This window comes from Ailuropoda melanoleuca, chromosome 1 (assembly GCF_002007445.2).
Source record: "Ailuropoda melanoleuca isolate Jingjing chromosome 1, ASM200744v2, whole genome shotgun sequence".
Lineage (NCBI taxonomy): Eukaryota > Metazoa > Chordata > Mammalia > Carnivora > Ursidae > Ailuropoda > Ailuropoda melanoleuca.
The window spans coordinates 171,683,902-171,700,375 of NC_048218.1; the positions used below are offsets into that span (position 1 = coordinate 171,683,902).

The following is a 16,474-nucleotide window of genomic DNA, read 5'->3' on the forward strand; positions in this document are numbered from 1 at the left end:
GAGTGGATTCTTTTGGGTTTTCCATATAGAGTATCATGTCATCTGCGAAGAGAGAAATTTTGACTTCTTCTCTGCTGATTTGGATACCTTTGATCCCTTTTTGTTGTCTGATTGGTGTTNGTCTGATTGCTGTTGCAAGGACTTCTAGTACTATGTTGAATAATAGTGGCGAGAGTGGGCATCCTTGTCGTGTTCCTGATCTTAAGGGAAAGGCTTCCAGCTTTTCCCCATTGAGAATAATATTTGCTGTAGGCTTTTCATAGATGGCTTTTATGAGATTGAGAAATGTACCCTCTATTCCTACACTCTGAAGGGGTTTTAATCAGGAAAGGATGCCGTATTTTGTCAAATGCTTTTTCTGCATCAATTGAGAGGATCATATGGTATGAATATTTTTATACATTCTTTTAGTGGACCTGGACACTCGTTTCTGTTGTATGTCTGTCACATTAAGTATAAAGGTATTTTATTGTTTCAGTTAATTTTCTTTGATTTTTTATGAGTTTGAACATGTCTTTTATACTCACTGATTATTCAGATTTCATTGAAGTACTTTGATCATCTTAATATTCCCTCTTTTTCTCCTTGATTTGGAGGAGTTCCTTATCTAGATAATCGTCCCTTACATTTCAGTCACCGAAGGTAATTTCTCTCATGTTACAGATGATGGGAGAGGCTCTCAGTTTGTTAGAATTGTTTTTGCATTTGCTTGTCTCCTAAATAATCCTGTCTAAATTCACTCGACCTTCTTTTAAGGTAACATTTCAGTAGTGTTCTCTTCTATTATGACTGTCTTCCCAACTCTCCCTTTTTTTTTGAAAATAAAGGAGTAATTAGGGCTTGAGAGTATCTCTAGTACGATTTTTAGGACAAAGGCCTGTGTATCATTCTTAAATCTCTTCTTTTTACCAAAAATTAAGACCTATAACATCTGAGAACTGGATTGATTCTTACTAGAATCCCAGAGAAGTACTCTTTCCTGACTGTATGGAGGTATTCCTTGATATAGTAGAAACAAGTTGAAGATCCTGTGTACCCTCTTCCTCACTTTTCCAGGAGAGAACATAACATGTTCTGAGTCATTCCATTTGTTTAGAGAATAGAAGGTAGTTTTCTTTCACAGTTGACTGGCTTTTCACCAAGTTCCGTAATCTAGCAGATAATCTCCTCCTGGAAGCTCATAAATTCTTTCAGTGGAGTATTACATCTCAGCCCAGACATATCAGACCAGGAGAAACCTAAAATCCTGAGTTTCAAAAGGTAAATGTCTGCAATTTCCCTGACCTGAAGGCTTTCTGGAACACTTCCAACTGTCCAAAAAAAAAAAAAAAAAAAAAAAAAAAAAAAAAAAAAAAAAAAGTAGAAGACAAAAAGAAAAATCCTGTGATGTAGTGGGGTAGGGAGTGAGATTTTAATGAAGACTGTAGTCTCATAATCTCCTCCTTGAGCATTATTTATTTGTAAGAGTCTGGTATCATAAATTCCTTCACATTTGCAGTCTTGGAAGGAGAGAGGCATCTACACTGAACAGAGAGATGGTTCTGAGTTTCCTGTATATGAGTGGTTCTGATTTGAATGGAATTTTCAGTATTAAATAGAAGTCTTTTGCGATTAATTCCCGTGTCCTGCCTTGAGCCTCCCTAGGACTGAGTGCTGCAGCTTCAAATGTGAGCCAACACTCCAGTCCCAGAGTTTTTTATACCAATGGTTCTCAAACTTAGAGTGAACATCACAGTCACTTGGAAGGCTTGCTAAAACAGATTGCTGAGTCCCCCTCCCCTCAGAGTTTGCTATTTAATAGGTTTGAGGCAGGGCCCAAAGAATTCATGTTTCTCGAAAGTTCCCAGATTATGTATCTGCTCGTCAGGGTACTACACTTTGAGAGCCACTGCTCTGCATTGTTTCTAGCATGATACAGACTGGTTTTATCCTGTCTCTCCGGGAAGAAGTTAGAGAGTACTGTTTATCCTTCATTCTTTCAGAATACTTCACATTGAATGAAATAGTACCTGTAACTTCTGTTTTTATTCATGAATTTTTTTTTGTTAATAGACTGATTAAAATGAAGTGATAGAATTGAACACTTGTTCCACTTTGTGTTCCATTCTCAAAAATAGATCCTCGGATTAACAAAGTTTTAAGAAAAATATTACATACAATGCTGTATGTATAGTAGCAAATTTTATAATTTTGTTATATTTGAAAATTTTTGAATCCTATTTCAAGTCTGTGAAGGGTTGCCAACTATCTCCAAAGGAAAGACTGTCCTTTATTCTGAGACTAAATTGTTTCAATTTCTTTTGTGAAATGAGAGTGTTAGATCTTTTTTTTAAAGATTTATTTATTCATTTGAGAGAGAGAGAGTGTGGGGGGTGGAGGGGCAAAGGGAGAAGGGAGAGAAAGAATCTTCAGCAGACTCCCTCCCTCCCAAGGCAGGGCTTGATCTCATGACCCAGAGATTATGAGCCGAAATCAAGAGTCAGACACTCAACTAACTGAACCACCCAGGCACCCAAGAGTATTAGGGGTTTTTTTTTGTTTGTTTGCTTGCTTTTGTTTGTTTTTTGAGTTCTTAGTTGGCAACCTTATATTGGTCCCCCCCCCTTTTTTAAAGATTTTATTTATTAATTTGACAGAGAGAGACGCCAGCGAGAGAGGGAACACAAGCAGGGGGAGTGGGAGAGGAAGAAGCAGGCTCCTAGCGGAGGAGCCTGATGTGGGGCTCGATTCCAGAACGCTGGGATCACGCCCTGAGCCGAAGGCAGACGCTTAACAACTGCGCCACCCAGGCACCCCTATATTGGTCCCCTTTAAAACTTTTTTTTCTTGGTTTATGAAGTCCTACAAATCACTCTTGCAGATTAAATGGGTATAGAAATTTTGGAAGTGAGAAAAGGTGAAAACAATGAATCCTGTCCCTAAAATAATGTCTTATAGACTCCTTGAGACCTTTTTATAAAGCCCAGTTAGGAAATTCTCTTGTTGATATTGGTCCAATATTGATAGTTTTTGAACCATTCATTAAACAGACATTTGAATGTTTATCTTACTCGAGGTTTTGGGGCTACAGTGATGATAGACACGATCAAAGTTCTTAAGTCAGTCACATGAAGGATATAGCAAGCAAATATGATTTAGTGAGAATATGCTGCTGTAAGGTGCTATAGATTACCTTGGCAGGGTAGATTTTAGTGAAGTAGGAGGAATGGAGGGCAGGATGGCACTGGTTTGAGAAGTGAGTAGTAAATGAGGCACTGATGATGGGATGCCTATGAAGGAAGGGATGAAAGTGAATACCTAGAGTTGAATGTAGGGTGCTGGGAGAGTCATTGGTTTTTATTTCCAAGAAAGACCTGAGAATGTTTATATCCTATGGGGAATTAACCCCTAAGAGATGAGAGGTTGAAAATAAAGGGGAAAGAGTCTAAACGGTTGTCAATATGACTCTAATATGGAGTAGTCAGATTCCTGGTATAGATTGAGAAATTAACCTTAGGAAGAAAGGGATCTATTTCACTGAACAGAAGGAAAGACTGTTGCTTCAAACAAATTGGGGATGCTCTTGTCTTCATGTAGAGATGAGGTACTTTGCTGAGCATGGTGACAGAGAACAGCCGTACTGGGAAATGAGAGAGGAATGAGACTAGCGAGCACATAGAAGGATTATTGGATAGCAGGGAAATTCCTGTCAAATTGAAGTTTGTGAATTTTGTGGAACAGAAAGATACCTGAGCTGGAAAGGAAAAAGAAATAAAGGGTTTAGGAGGGGGTTTGCTAATAGAAAATGAAAGAGACAGTCAACTTAAGATCTTAGTGTAAGGAGTCAGGGGAAATGAGGTGTAGTGATTTAGTGTGTGTGTGTGTGTGTGTGCGTGCGCGCGCTTAAAAGTGTATTAATTTGAGAGAGAGCAAGAGCACGGGGCTGGGGAAGAAGCAGAGAGGGAGAGAGAAGGTCTCAGTCAGGCTCCACACTGAGCGCAGACCCTGATGTGGGGCTTGATCTCAAGACCCTAAGATCGTGACCTGAGCTGAAACCAAGAGTCAGATGCTTAACCAACTGAGCCACCCAGGTGCCCCTAGAATTTGAATCTTTGGATCAACTGCCTGCCTTTTTCTCTTTTTCTTTCTTTCTTTCTTTCTTTCTTTCTTTCTTTCTTTCTTTCTTTCTTTCTTTCTTTCTTTCCTCTCTCTCTCTTTCTTTCTTTCTTTTTCTTTCTTTCTTTCTTTCTTTCTTTTCTCTCTCTCTCTTTCTTTCTTTCTTTCTTTCGATCAGCTGCCTGCCTGCCTGCCTTNTTTCTTTCTTTCTTTCTTTCTTTCTTTCTTTCTTTCTTTCTTTCTTTCTTTCTTTCTTTCCTCTCTCTCTCTTTCTTTCCTTTCTTTCGATCAGCTGCCTGCCTGCCTGCCTTCCTTCCTTCCTTCCCTCCCTCCCTCCCTCCCGCTCACTTGCTGATTTTATGTATTTATTTTGTCAGAGAGCATGAGGGGGGCGGTGCAGAGGGAGAAGCAGGCTCCCTGCTGAGAAGGAGCCCAATGCAGGACTCAATCCCAAGACCCTGGGATCATGACCTGAGCGCTGAGCTGAAGGCAGACGCTTAACCGACTGAGCCACCCAGGCGTCCCTGGATCAACTTTCTTAATAAACTAGGTTGGGGTCTTGATGAGAAGGAAATAATCTTTAGGCATAATGATTCTACTATTGGTCACTCGCCTCTTAGTTTCTTGTGGAACATAATGAAGTACTTAAGATGATATTTATCTTTTCAAGCATTAAATAATCAAAATAGTTTTTGTGTTTGAGCTAAGTGGAATATCTCAGGCTGTTTAAGTCTCTGTTGTCCCAAGTCCCTGCAGAGCTTTATCTGTAATACCACCTCCTTAACAAGTTTGGGTAGAGAGGTAAGCTCCTGACAGAAAATTTTAACCCTCTTCTTGAAATTTAACATAATTAATTAAGTAATACTTTCTACTTAGTTTAACAAATAACTCTTAAACATTAGGTTATAAAACTTTAACCATCTTTTGAAAATGAAAGAAATGAAGCTATGGAAATACTGAAGGTTTAATTTTTTTTTCCCTCAGATTGAAAAATGGAACAATATTAGAAAAAAGGGTGCTTTGGATTTCTGGGAACTAGGAGGCCAAAAGAGTCCTCAGTAAATTAATTGTACATAAACAATATAATGGGCTTTAGTTTTATTTTTCAGAGAGAAACACATAATTGAAAATACTCTTGATTCATTCCTTCAGTATTAAATTATGCATTTAATCTTAGAGAACTTTGAGTGATGCCATAAAATATGCTGATGTGACCTGCTTAAGTAAAGTGCATGGGAAAGTGACCATTTGGAATAGATTTCTTAAGAAAAGTTTGAAATTCCTGGACTTGAACTAATTTGTTTTCCATGGATCCCATGGGGATACTTGCAAAACCAGATGATAGGATACAGTCGGATCCTGTGAATGGCACTAGTTTACAGTTAAGTTTTCTGGATCTCTTCCATATGTTGCCTTCTTTCTATTTGACCATGTATGGATACGTAGAATTTCATAGGCCAGAAAAGACCTTTTACAATAGACTCTTCAAAGTATTTAAAATATAGATCTTAATTTTTTTTATTTCAGTAAACAAGTTGTTAAACTGGTTATAAAAACAAGGAAACAAGGATCTTAAAATTTAAGCTGGTATGGTGTGTGATTAGTATACAACCTATTATTGAAGGTAGAAATGGGCTTTGCTTAGTGATAAGGGAACCAGAAATGGTTTGGAGTAAAATTGGGGGATGATTCATGGAGAATGTATTTTGCATCAGTTTCTAATATATAGTGCTGTGTCATTTAAAGGAATTATTAGGTAAAGGGATGGTATGATTACTTTGGATATTTCTGCTTCAGTGACAGTTACCATAAATGAATAACCTGTTTTTATGAAGGAGATGGAAGCAAATTCAAGATATATTGAGATGTTGGAGATTGTCCATTTTTTAAATTGATATATAATGACAAATAATTCGATTGTCCTTTGACTAGAGGACAACCATATATGTAGAATATAAACTTTGTAAGTCGCATGACATAATATCACTTTTCTTTTTTAAGTTTTGAAAATCTAACACTGGGTAAGTCTGATTATTTCCTCATTTTGCCTTTCTCATATTATGAGAGTAACCTGGTATCAGACTAGCTGTATTATCTTAGCTATGTGGTGTGAAACAGTGGTCTTCTAAGCAATGCACATCCATTGTTGTTAGTGAAAATGGCCAGAAGATATTAAGAACCCTATTTATTGATGTTTCCTTTTTTAATCTACAGAGAATTAATACTGTGTTAATATTTATTAACAGACTTCCAATTGTATATATTTGGTAGATATAAATAAATATATTTGGGATGTTCAGAATTTCCACTGGTAGTTCACACTAGGATTAAAGCAGTATAAAGGCCATTGGTCTAAAAGATAAGACCTTTGCCTCTTATTTGTCTAAAAGACTAGAAGCCCTTCCATGGACATACATGTCCAAATCTCAGGCAGTGTTTTCAGTTTTAACAAGATTTTTTAAATACTATTTCTTTTAACAAAATAACTTTAGGTTCCCATAGACCTGTACTGTCCATTCAGTGTCACCAAGCCATGTGTGTCTATTTAAATTTAAGTTGATTCAAATGAAATAGTTAATATAAATAGTCAGCTCCTCAGTTGCTCTAGTCACATTTCAAGGGCTAAGTAGCCACATGGCAAGCATCTACCATATTGGACAGTGAAGATACAGAACATTTGCATCGTCATCTCAGAAAGTTCTATTGGATAGTGCTGCTACAGACTTTCTTGCTCAGCAGTCTTAGTTCCTCACTCTCTTCATGCATCAGCTAGCCTCTGTAAAAATTGCCAGAGGAAAATAGAAGGACATCATATCTGTAATCCCAAAAGGTACACCCAATTTTTTTCTACCTAGAAATTAGTCACTTTTCCTTTCCAAACATAAATAGTTGAAGTTGCTTTTCACATGTTGATGATTAGATTTTTCCCTTAAGCCTTATAGTACTTAATTCATACCATCTTATGGCAATTAACACTCAAAATTTGAGTCTAATTCTACCCTCTAAATTAGCTTGTCAGTATACCTCGAATCTCTAGTCTTAGTTAGCCCTTGATATAAATTGTACATTGAATGAAAGCTTGTGTTTTTCTTGGGCAGTTAGTCCCCTTTTTTTGTTTGAATCAGTGTTTACTTTATCTAGCAGCAGCATATTCCCAAGATGAGTGAGTTATATGTTCTGATACACAGCTTGCGGTTACAGAAAATCTTAGATTGTAAGAGGAACTGTTGGCATTGTTTAAGTCCAATACCCTTTCTCAAGTAGAATATTTTTACAAATTGTAATGAGAACCAAATATTTTAATCAGAGTTAGTAGGATTTTTTTTTTTCAGTGCCTGCACCTTTGCTGACTGCTTTGGTCTAAATGTGCAGTATAATATTTGAGAAGAGAATTGGATTTTAGCCATATCATAAACACAAGTGTAAATAATTATAGCCATGCTGAGAAAGATTTGGGAATGGTAATAAGTTAACTTGAGTAATTGTTTTGGACCAAACTAGATGGAGATAGTCCAGGAAAACATTTACTGTAAATGATACATTAGATGTACTTGTCTGGTCAATTGCCTTTGATTTCTACGAATTACCAAATCATTCAAGCACATTGTTTGTTTATATTATTAGTTACGCGTTTAGATTATATGAGTATTATATGGCTTTAGTGACTATTACTATTTTCTCAGTTCCTGTTTTCCTTCTTTATGTCAATTATAAGCCCTAAACCCACTATTTATATATGTGCCTTTCTTTCAAGTAACCAGGACCTCTCATAGCCACAAGAATTGATTCTAAAGAAAATATGGGGTTGGGTATTTTGTTCGTAAAATTTTCCCAGTTGGTTTTGATTAATGCTCATCTCCTGCCTCTTACCTTGTAGGAAACCACAGGTGTAATGTGTGGTAGTAATATCTGTACCAATGACTCTTACAGGTGGAGCAATCCAAAGTTTTAATCAAAGAAGGTGGTGTTCAGTTGCTGCTCACAATAGTTGATACCCCAGGATTTGGAGATGCGGTGGATAATAGTAATTGGTAAGAAGGGTTGTCATCACTGCTTTATATTGCATTTGGGGTATGGGTGGTTAGACTTCTGCTTAAGATTTCAAACTTCTCATTTTAGCAAAAGTCACTAAACTTTTAAGTGATATGACTTGAGTCCTTATACCAACTTTGCCACTTACTTGAAAATGTTGCTTAACTTCTCTGAAATGATTTCTATAAAATGGAGATAATACCTGTCATAGAATTATTCTGAAGACAAATTCCAAAACAACATAGATATAAGAATTATCATTATTGTGAGGAAGTTAAAACTTTTTATTTTTCTACCATAATTTTATCCACTTATTATATGTATTATTTTCTATCACATCCTAATTTAAACCTGATTTTAAATGTTCAGTTTTTCCAAGTCATAAGTTAAGAAAACATTTATGGTATTTTATTTGGAAATAATACCTTAGTATCTTATAAAAAATATTGAAATTTTTCTTTGAGTACCACATTGTTTTTGAAGTAAATTTCTGTGTCAACTTTTAAAACACCTAAATAAATTCATCATGAGGTTTTTGTATTATTTAGTCTTTTCATTTGAAATATAGAACTCTATACTTATCAATGCAAATAATGTGATAATTTGGCTGTGCTTTAACTATACAATTAATTTTCTTTGATTTGGAAAGATTTGAAATAATCAAGATTTATTCAGTGTAATTAATATTTGTTTTTGAATCAGTGTATGTAGAATAATTTGAGATTTCTTCCACTGGTTCGATTGGTTTTGCCATTTAAAAATATTGATTACTCCACTTTGTCATCAGTTGTACATTCATATGTAAATTGCAACTTAATTATTTTATTTATCTGCTTTCTATAGCTGGCAGCCTGTTATTGACTACATTGATAGTAAATTTGAGGACTACCTAAATGCAGAATCTCGAGTGAACAGACGTCAGATGCCTGATAACAGGGTGCAGTGTTGTTTATACTTCATTGCTCCTTCAGGACATGGGTCAGTACCTTAATACTTCTGATAACTTGCTATTGCTTATTATTACTGAACTTTGGGTGCATATTTTAGTGATCCAGATCTCTGTGGAATATGTTTAACTACACCAGTTGTGAAATCCCAAATTCTATATAAAAATGACTTATAAAAAACATTTTTTAAGTCCTAAATAAGCTAACAGTAATTTTACTTCTTAGTTCACACATAAGGCTTTTTTACCTGCTTCACTATAAGAAACAGGTTTAATGTCTCAGTGTGGCTAGTTTAGCTTCCTTTTGACCTCTTGCCACAAATTGAACTACCAAATAATGAGAAACAGCTATAACAATTAGCTGAGACATATTCTGAGACACTCCAAAGATGTTTTTACTATGGATCTGATGGAAAAGGTTACCAAAAGTTAAGTACCTAAGTTCTTATGTGCCATTTATTTCTTCACTAAGTTTCTTTGGCTCTGTTTCACCTTAGCTGTCACAATCATGTTTTAAGTTTCATATCGTCTGTGCTAACCGTCTACTTATTAGGAGTTTAAATGTAAGTATCAAGACATTCATATGATCTGATTATTCTTCTTGTTAGTATGGCCAGCCTCTATTCCTTTTTTTATTGTTTGTACTTCATCTGTCATTTGAGTAGATATATGTGTCGCTGTCAACTGCAGATGTTTGTATTTACTTTTCTTCAGTCTTTTTGTTTGGGTAGATGACCCCACATAGCTCAGCCACCTGATGATTAGAGCTGCTATCTCTCTACCAGAAGGAACCAGAATAGTATACAGCATCAGACTAAATAGCATTACGCCACCTCAGATTACAGTAGTATAAACCAGTTCCTTCATAAAAGTACCTTTCTCTTCTATTTTCTGCTGCTTTCACCACCATTTTCCTAGATAAGCTAATGCCCATTATCATTATCATGGTTGAGCAAAAAGTCTTTAAATTATGTAGTTTATGATTTTTGTACTGTCAGATTACAGTGGTGCAAATGTTTCTTTTTTGTTTCTAAAATTCTTCCACAGTGTTCTTAGAAGTTTACATATTTAATATGCAAAATTGACTTATCTACTTAAAAGGCCCCCCCAAAAAATAATCTCAAAAACATAACACACTGTATGTAGCCTTTTATGAGTACCTGCTAGATTCTTCCTGATTTTTTTTAATTTTTATTTGTTTATTTTTAATCATTCTGGGTTAACTTGTTAGGGCTTTTTCTTGGAAGCCAAGCGAGTAAAATCTTAACTGCATTTTAGTCAATAGAAATTTGTCAGTTTTATCCAGTTTTATTATTTTAGATCTTTTGGTCTCTTTCCAGAATTTAGTAATTCTCATGAAATCACATTCCTTCCATCCCTGGGGGAAAGTATATTTCTTAAAATTGCATGGGAAATAAGATTAAATTTTTTTTTAGTAATTCAAATGATGTGTAGTAGCTTTGGGCCATTTCTTATTTGTCACGAGAGATAGGAGTTCAAAATTTTTATTTTCTAGGTATAAAAAATGTGCTTTTGAATAGTTTCTCATTTTCACTACTTTTAGGCATGGAACAACGTTTTGCTCATTGGTATGTGTTACTGTGGATTAAGTGAAAGAATAAAACACTGAGTTTATATAGAGAGTTCCTGATCTTCTGTTCACTACAGACTGAAATTCTAGGCAGTCTAATAGATGAATCAGGGCCTTTCTATCTTATCTAGGTAGTCCCTAGATTCCCTTTTTTGAGGGGTCTTGTTTTGGAGTAATTATAAATTGATCCAGCATTGTATTTATAATGTCCCCCACCTCCACCCACCTAGTGTCATCACTAAACACAGGACTGATTTATGATTTCAGGAATCGTTGCTTCATTTTCTGTTCAGTGATTGGTAATAGCTATTAAAATTAAAAACTGCCTTGGAACTTGAATTTTAAAATGGTATTTTTACCCTTTTGAATACTGATTGCCATTTTAAAAAAATCAGTGTCATTCAGTGGGTTTTATATAGATTTTTTCCCTTAGAGAAATACATGTATGTGTATTTGTCATTTGCCCTGTAATCATTTTATTTTGCAGTAGGCTTTGAGGTTAAATAGTCTTTTCCCTCTAATGTGGGTTTATCTTCTAGAAATTCTATAAAGGACTTTCCATTGTTTAAAACTAAATTTCTTGGAAAAGATGACCTGAAATAAAACTAAATGGACAGAGGAAAAATTTCAACCAGAATGTAATCTACATGTGAACTAAATGTTTTCTGCTGTTGACATTTTGTAAGCTTCTGAAATTTGTATTCTAACTTAAAAGGGCAGAAGGGTTTTATCGGGGCTTTTATAAAGGTTTTACCTTTTTTCCCCTAAAGTTTAATTTTTAAACAGATTTAAATGTTCTTCGGCCTTGTTTTATATTTAAAAAGTTGATGTTACCCGTTTCCTTGTCATGGTTGTTTTTTAGTGTCTTTCTCTTTAAAAGTTGAGATGATAAATACTCAGCAAGTGCTGTTTTACTTTTAAGTGTAAAACCTTGGTAACTTAGGTTTTGATTTTAATATTTTATATTAAATGATCTTATAATGTATTAAAATTTTAATTAACTGAATTCTTTTCTGTTACTGGTTTAATGAGGTGGTATTGGTGGTAACTTAAATTTGTCATGAGTATAATCTGGAAAGTGAACTATAAAAGTTTACAAATCTGAGATTGATTGACCAGGCCATGGCTTTTATATTTAGTGTTGTGTATAATGACTGATGAAAAAAAGCAAAACTTAAATTTTTTTCAAAGTTGGGTATGTTCTTTCACTTAGGACTTGTGAAGTAAGGGTGCTGTTTATAGATCATACAGTGTTATTCCAGCAACAATCTCTTTTCTGTAGTGTTCCCTATTCTCTGAATGCCAATATCACATTTCAAAGGATTCAGGATAAGGAGAATTAGAATAGGAGGTAGGTGTCTTCTCCATACCTGCCTTCCTATTCCATATCCCTATCTTTCTGCCAGTCAGCATCACTACAACTAAGAGGTATAGTATTATTTATTATTTGTTAGTAAAAAGGAATACCTCTTTAGTCTCTGGGTCCCCAACCTCCCAACTGCTTACATATATGTGTGTGTGATATATATATGTATCTATGTATATAGATTCTCTTTTAAGAATATATATTATATATATAATATACACACAATATGTTTATTTAACTATAATACTTTAAAAGAACTCTAACAAGGGCATAATGAAACTAGATCTTTATTCCAGTTTTTAAGGTTTGTAAGTTAAGGAATACCAATTTAGAATGGTATTTCTATGCAGAATATTCCCATCAACTTCATTTATTTTTGTGTAATAGTAATTTTTAGCCTATAATATATTCTTGATGTGAAGAATTTCTTTGGTTTTCATTTAGAGTTATTCAAGAACATAAGGAAAATCACAGCAGCTTACTTTTTTGGTCAGCAAATATTTGGGCACCCCAGGTGTCGACACTGTGCTAGGTATTGGAGATATAGATGAATGAGACAAAGACCTTGCTCTTAAGGATCTCTAGTGAGAAGATGGGGAAAACAGATACACAATATATGGCAGATTAAGTGTTGTGACTTCTTAGAAGTGTTAAGTCAGAGAAAAATACCCAGAGGAAATGAGAATTGTAAGCCAAGTCCTAAAGGACTAATAGAAATTAGACAAGCCAAGTAGAAGGGGGATGGGAATGAACCATGTTTTAGGTAGAGGCAGTAGCCCCTGACCAGTGGTCAAAGTATGGTGCTTTCAAGAAGTTCAAAAAGGCTGGCATATTAGAAGTAGGAGATGGCAAAAGATGGTAAGGGATGCTAAGAGATGAGGACAGCTAGAACGGCTCTGTCTTCACAGGCCTTGTAGGCCATACTAGCCAAAGAATCTGGCCTTTGGTAAGGTTTTCAGTAAGGGAAATGACTCATTTGGATTTTAGAAAGACCTTTCTGACTGTAGTGTATATGGTTTGGAGGAAAACTGAGTGCAGTCTAGTAATTGTCCATACCAAAGGTCTTAATGGCCTGAACCAAAGTAATACACTTATTTGTTCAGCAGGTTTTGGGAAATCTTTGGGAGTGAAAATCAGAGGAGGGAGGAACCCTGGGTTTCAGCCTTGAGTAATTGGGTGGATTGTAGTACCATTCTCAAAAATAGCACAGAAGAGGAGGGAAAATTTGGGTGTTCAGATGAACTTTTGATTTTGAGGAGTTAAAATTGGATGTCCAAGTAGTATTTCCACTGGGTGAACACAAGTCTGCAACATAAGAATGAGATCTGGGCAGGGTGTGAAGATTTGAGACTCACAGAGGATGGTAGAAGTCACTGTGGTCAATGATAAGCATACAGAATGTAGAGTAAAGAGAAAAGAGGGCCTAGGGTAGAGTAGTCTGAGGAGGGTAACTCTTAAGGGACTAACTTACAGAGAAGATCCTTAGAAGTACCCTGAGGGAATGGCTTATGAGCGAGTAATGTCAAATGCTACATAATGGGTAAATATAAGAAGTAATGGTAAACAACACAATATTTATGAGTTACTAATGCTAATTATATTAGCAGCATGGCAGTATTTGGTGACCTTCTTGAAAGTATAATAGCAAAGTGAAGGCAGAAGCCAGATTGTAATGGGTAAAAGGGATGTTGAAGAAGATTCTCTTTTGAGCCCTTTATCTGAGATATCAAGTTAGCAGCAAGAATGTAATGTGCGGTTCAAAGAGGACTGTCATTTTTTTTTTTTTTAAATGAAACAGATTTCCCAAATTTTGAGTAGTGAGTATAGAGGCTGTTCTAGGAAAGCCTATTAGGAGCTTTTCTGGTTTTTCTAATTCCTCTTTAGGGCCAAAAACCCTATGACCAGGGTGTTCAGGGGCTGGAGTCAAAGCCTTCTTAGCCACTCCAATGCTTATTGAGGTCCTGTTCTACCTAACTGTTGCTGGCCCAGTACATCTTCAGAGAGTGGTTCTGATAAGTAAGTAAAGTAGTTCCAGTGGAATTTAATTTAGCGCTGGGGATGTGAATGATCTATTCCCCCAAATTGATCAATTCAGTCATATTAAATATTGTGTATTTCAGACTTAAACCATTGGATATTGAGTTTATGAAGCGTTTGCATGAAAAAGTGAATATCATTCCACTTATTGCCAAAGCAGACACACTCACTCCAGAGGAGTGCCAACAGTTTAAAAAACAGGTGAGAAAAGGAGCTTGAATTCTTGGGTTTCTTATACCACTCGTGTAGTTTGCAGTTTTTGTATTTTCAGTGTAATGTGTTACAATGTATTTCTCTTGCCACTTTACTATATGGTCATTTATACTGTATTAAAAGTAACTCTTAAAAATTTTATCTGCCTTAGTTTTCTCCTCAGAGCTCTTACCCATTATCAATAGTGCCCTTATCCATTGTCAATTTATATAAGACTCTTTTAGATGTTACTGTTACAGCCTCCTCCACCACCCCTGTCCACACCTTTAGAATTACATTTTTAAACTATTTTATTTGAGAGAGAGAGCGTGTGTGCACGTGCGCGCGCGCGCACACACACACACACACACACACACTTACTTGAGCTGGGGTGGGGGGAGGGGCAGAGGGCCAAGCAGACTCCATGCTGAGCAGGGAGCATGACAAGGGGCTTGATCCCAGGTCCCTGGGATCATGACCTGAGCCTTAGGCAGATGCTTAACCAACTGAGTCATCCAGGCACCCCTAGAATTATTTTTTTAGACTGAATTCGCAGGAAGAGAATTACTTTTTGAAAGGGTATGATTATTTTATAGTTTTTTTTTTCATGTTGTCATGGTGCTTTCCCAATAAAACAGATTTTTTAATAATGAGTATATTTTTTCTATGCCTTGCCAACATTGTCATTTTATTTTTTAAATTTTTTTTGGAATTGGGTGGCACTTAATTATGTCTTTAACTTTTTAATTTTCCAGAAAGGCTGAATACTTTTTAAAGCAGGGGTTTACTTTTTCCTCATTGTGTTTGGTTTGTTATATATAACATTTTTTGAAATGTAGTGTGAATTTCTGGAACTACGCTTCTATACCAGTAGCCTATTTTTTATTTTATGCCAATGTTACATTTTTTAAACTGCAGCTACTTTGTTTAAGTAGACTCCACTCCCAGCATGGAGCCCCATGTGCGGGGCTTGAACTCAGGATCCTGAGATCAAAGCCTGAGCTGAGATCAAGAATTCAGTGCTTAATCAGTTGAGCCACCCAGGCGCCCCACACTGTAACTACTTTGTATAATACTTAAAAATAGATCTTAGAGTTAGTTATCTCTTAGTGTCTTTATAGCCCCCTTTGTAACAAGGTACTTTGTTTTTCCACGTTTTTCTATATGAATTTTAGAATACCTTGAAACCTGCTACAAAAACCAAAATCTAGGGGCACCTGGGTGGTTCAGTTGGTTAAGCAGTCAACTCTTGATTTTGGCTCAGGTCATGGTCCTAGGGCCCTGGGATCAAGCCCCACATCAGACACTGCGCTTGGCAGGGAGTCTCATTGAGGATTCTCTCTGCCCCTTCCCCTGCTTGCTCTCTCTCTCTCAAATAAATAAATCTTAAAAAAAAAAAAACAACAACCCAAAATCTGTTAAGATTTGCTTTGAGATTATGCTAAATCTGTATATTTTGGTAATGTTGTAGTTCATCATTTTTGCTGTATGTATTTCTACTAGGAGTATATATTTATTTATTTTACATTTACTCACGCCCATTTTTATTTTGTAATGTGCTTTTTTTAAGTTCAAACACTAATTGTTCCCCAAATCCAATTACTTCAGATAATGAGTAGGGAGATTTGTTCCTAAGTACTGCTGTGCATAATCTTTAAGAGCCAGACAAAATATATGTTTTCATTTGTCTTTTTATAAAAACAACCAAAACCTGTGCCAACATAACTCCCCTTCTGTCTTGGTTTGTATGTATCTTGATATGGAATTACACTAAGAACTTAGGGATAAAAAAGATGAGTAAACAATAATGTCTGCTTCCAAATTGGTCATATTGTAGTGGTTGTCCTTCAAAGTGGTTCTTAACTACAGGGTGCCTATCAAAATCACCTGGAGAACTTTTTTAGAATCAGTTATTGGGGGGCGCCTGTGTGGCTCAGTTGGTTGAGTGCCAAACTCTTGATTTTGACTCAGGCCATGATCTCAGGGTCTTGAGATGGAGTCCTGTGTCAGGCTCTGCTCTGGGCGTGGAGCCTGCTTAGGATTTCCAACCGCCACCCCCACCCCCCGCGCAGCACCCCCTGCTTGTGTGCGCTGTCGCTCTCTGTCAAATAAATAAAATCTTTAAAAAATATATTAAAAGAGAAAAAGATCAGCATAGTTCTTTGCTTTTAGTTTTGCATCACTGAAAAATAATAAAGAAATTGGAGCTGAGGAA

At 35.9% G+C, this 16,474-nt stretch overlaps 1 protein-coding gene across 3 annotated transcripts in view; it reads left to right on the forward strand.

The window, feature by feature from the left end:
- The window catches only part of SEPTIN7 (septin 7), a 116,302-nt gene that overhangs the window by 74,310 nt on the left and 25,518 nt on the right, over positions 1–16,474 (forward strand). For all 3 annotated transcript variants that reach the window (XM_011224199.3, XM_002918653.4, XM_034670436.1), the window contains exons 5-7: positions 8,026–8,126; positions 8,971–9,105; positions 14,151–14,268. In XM_011224199.3, coding sequence (XP_011222501.1) covers positions 8,026–8,126; positions 8,971–9,105; positions 14,151–14,268 — 354 coding nt within the window. The remainder of the gene's footprint in view (positions 1–8,025; positions 8,127–8,970; positions 9,106–14,150; positions 14,269–16,474) is intronic.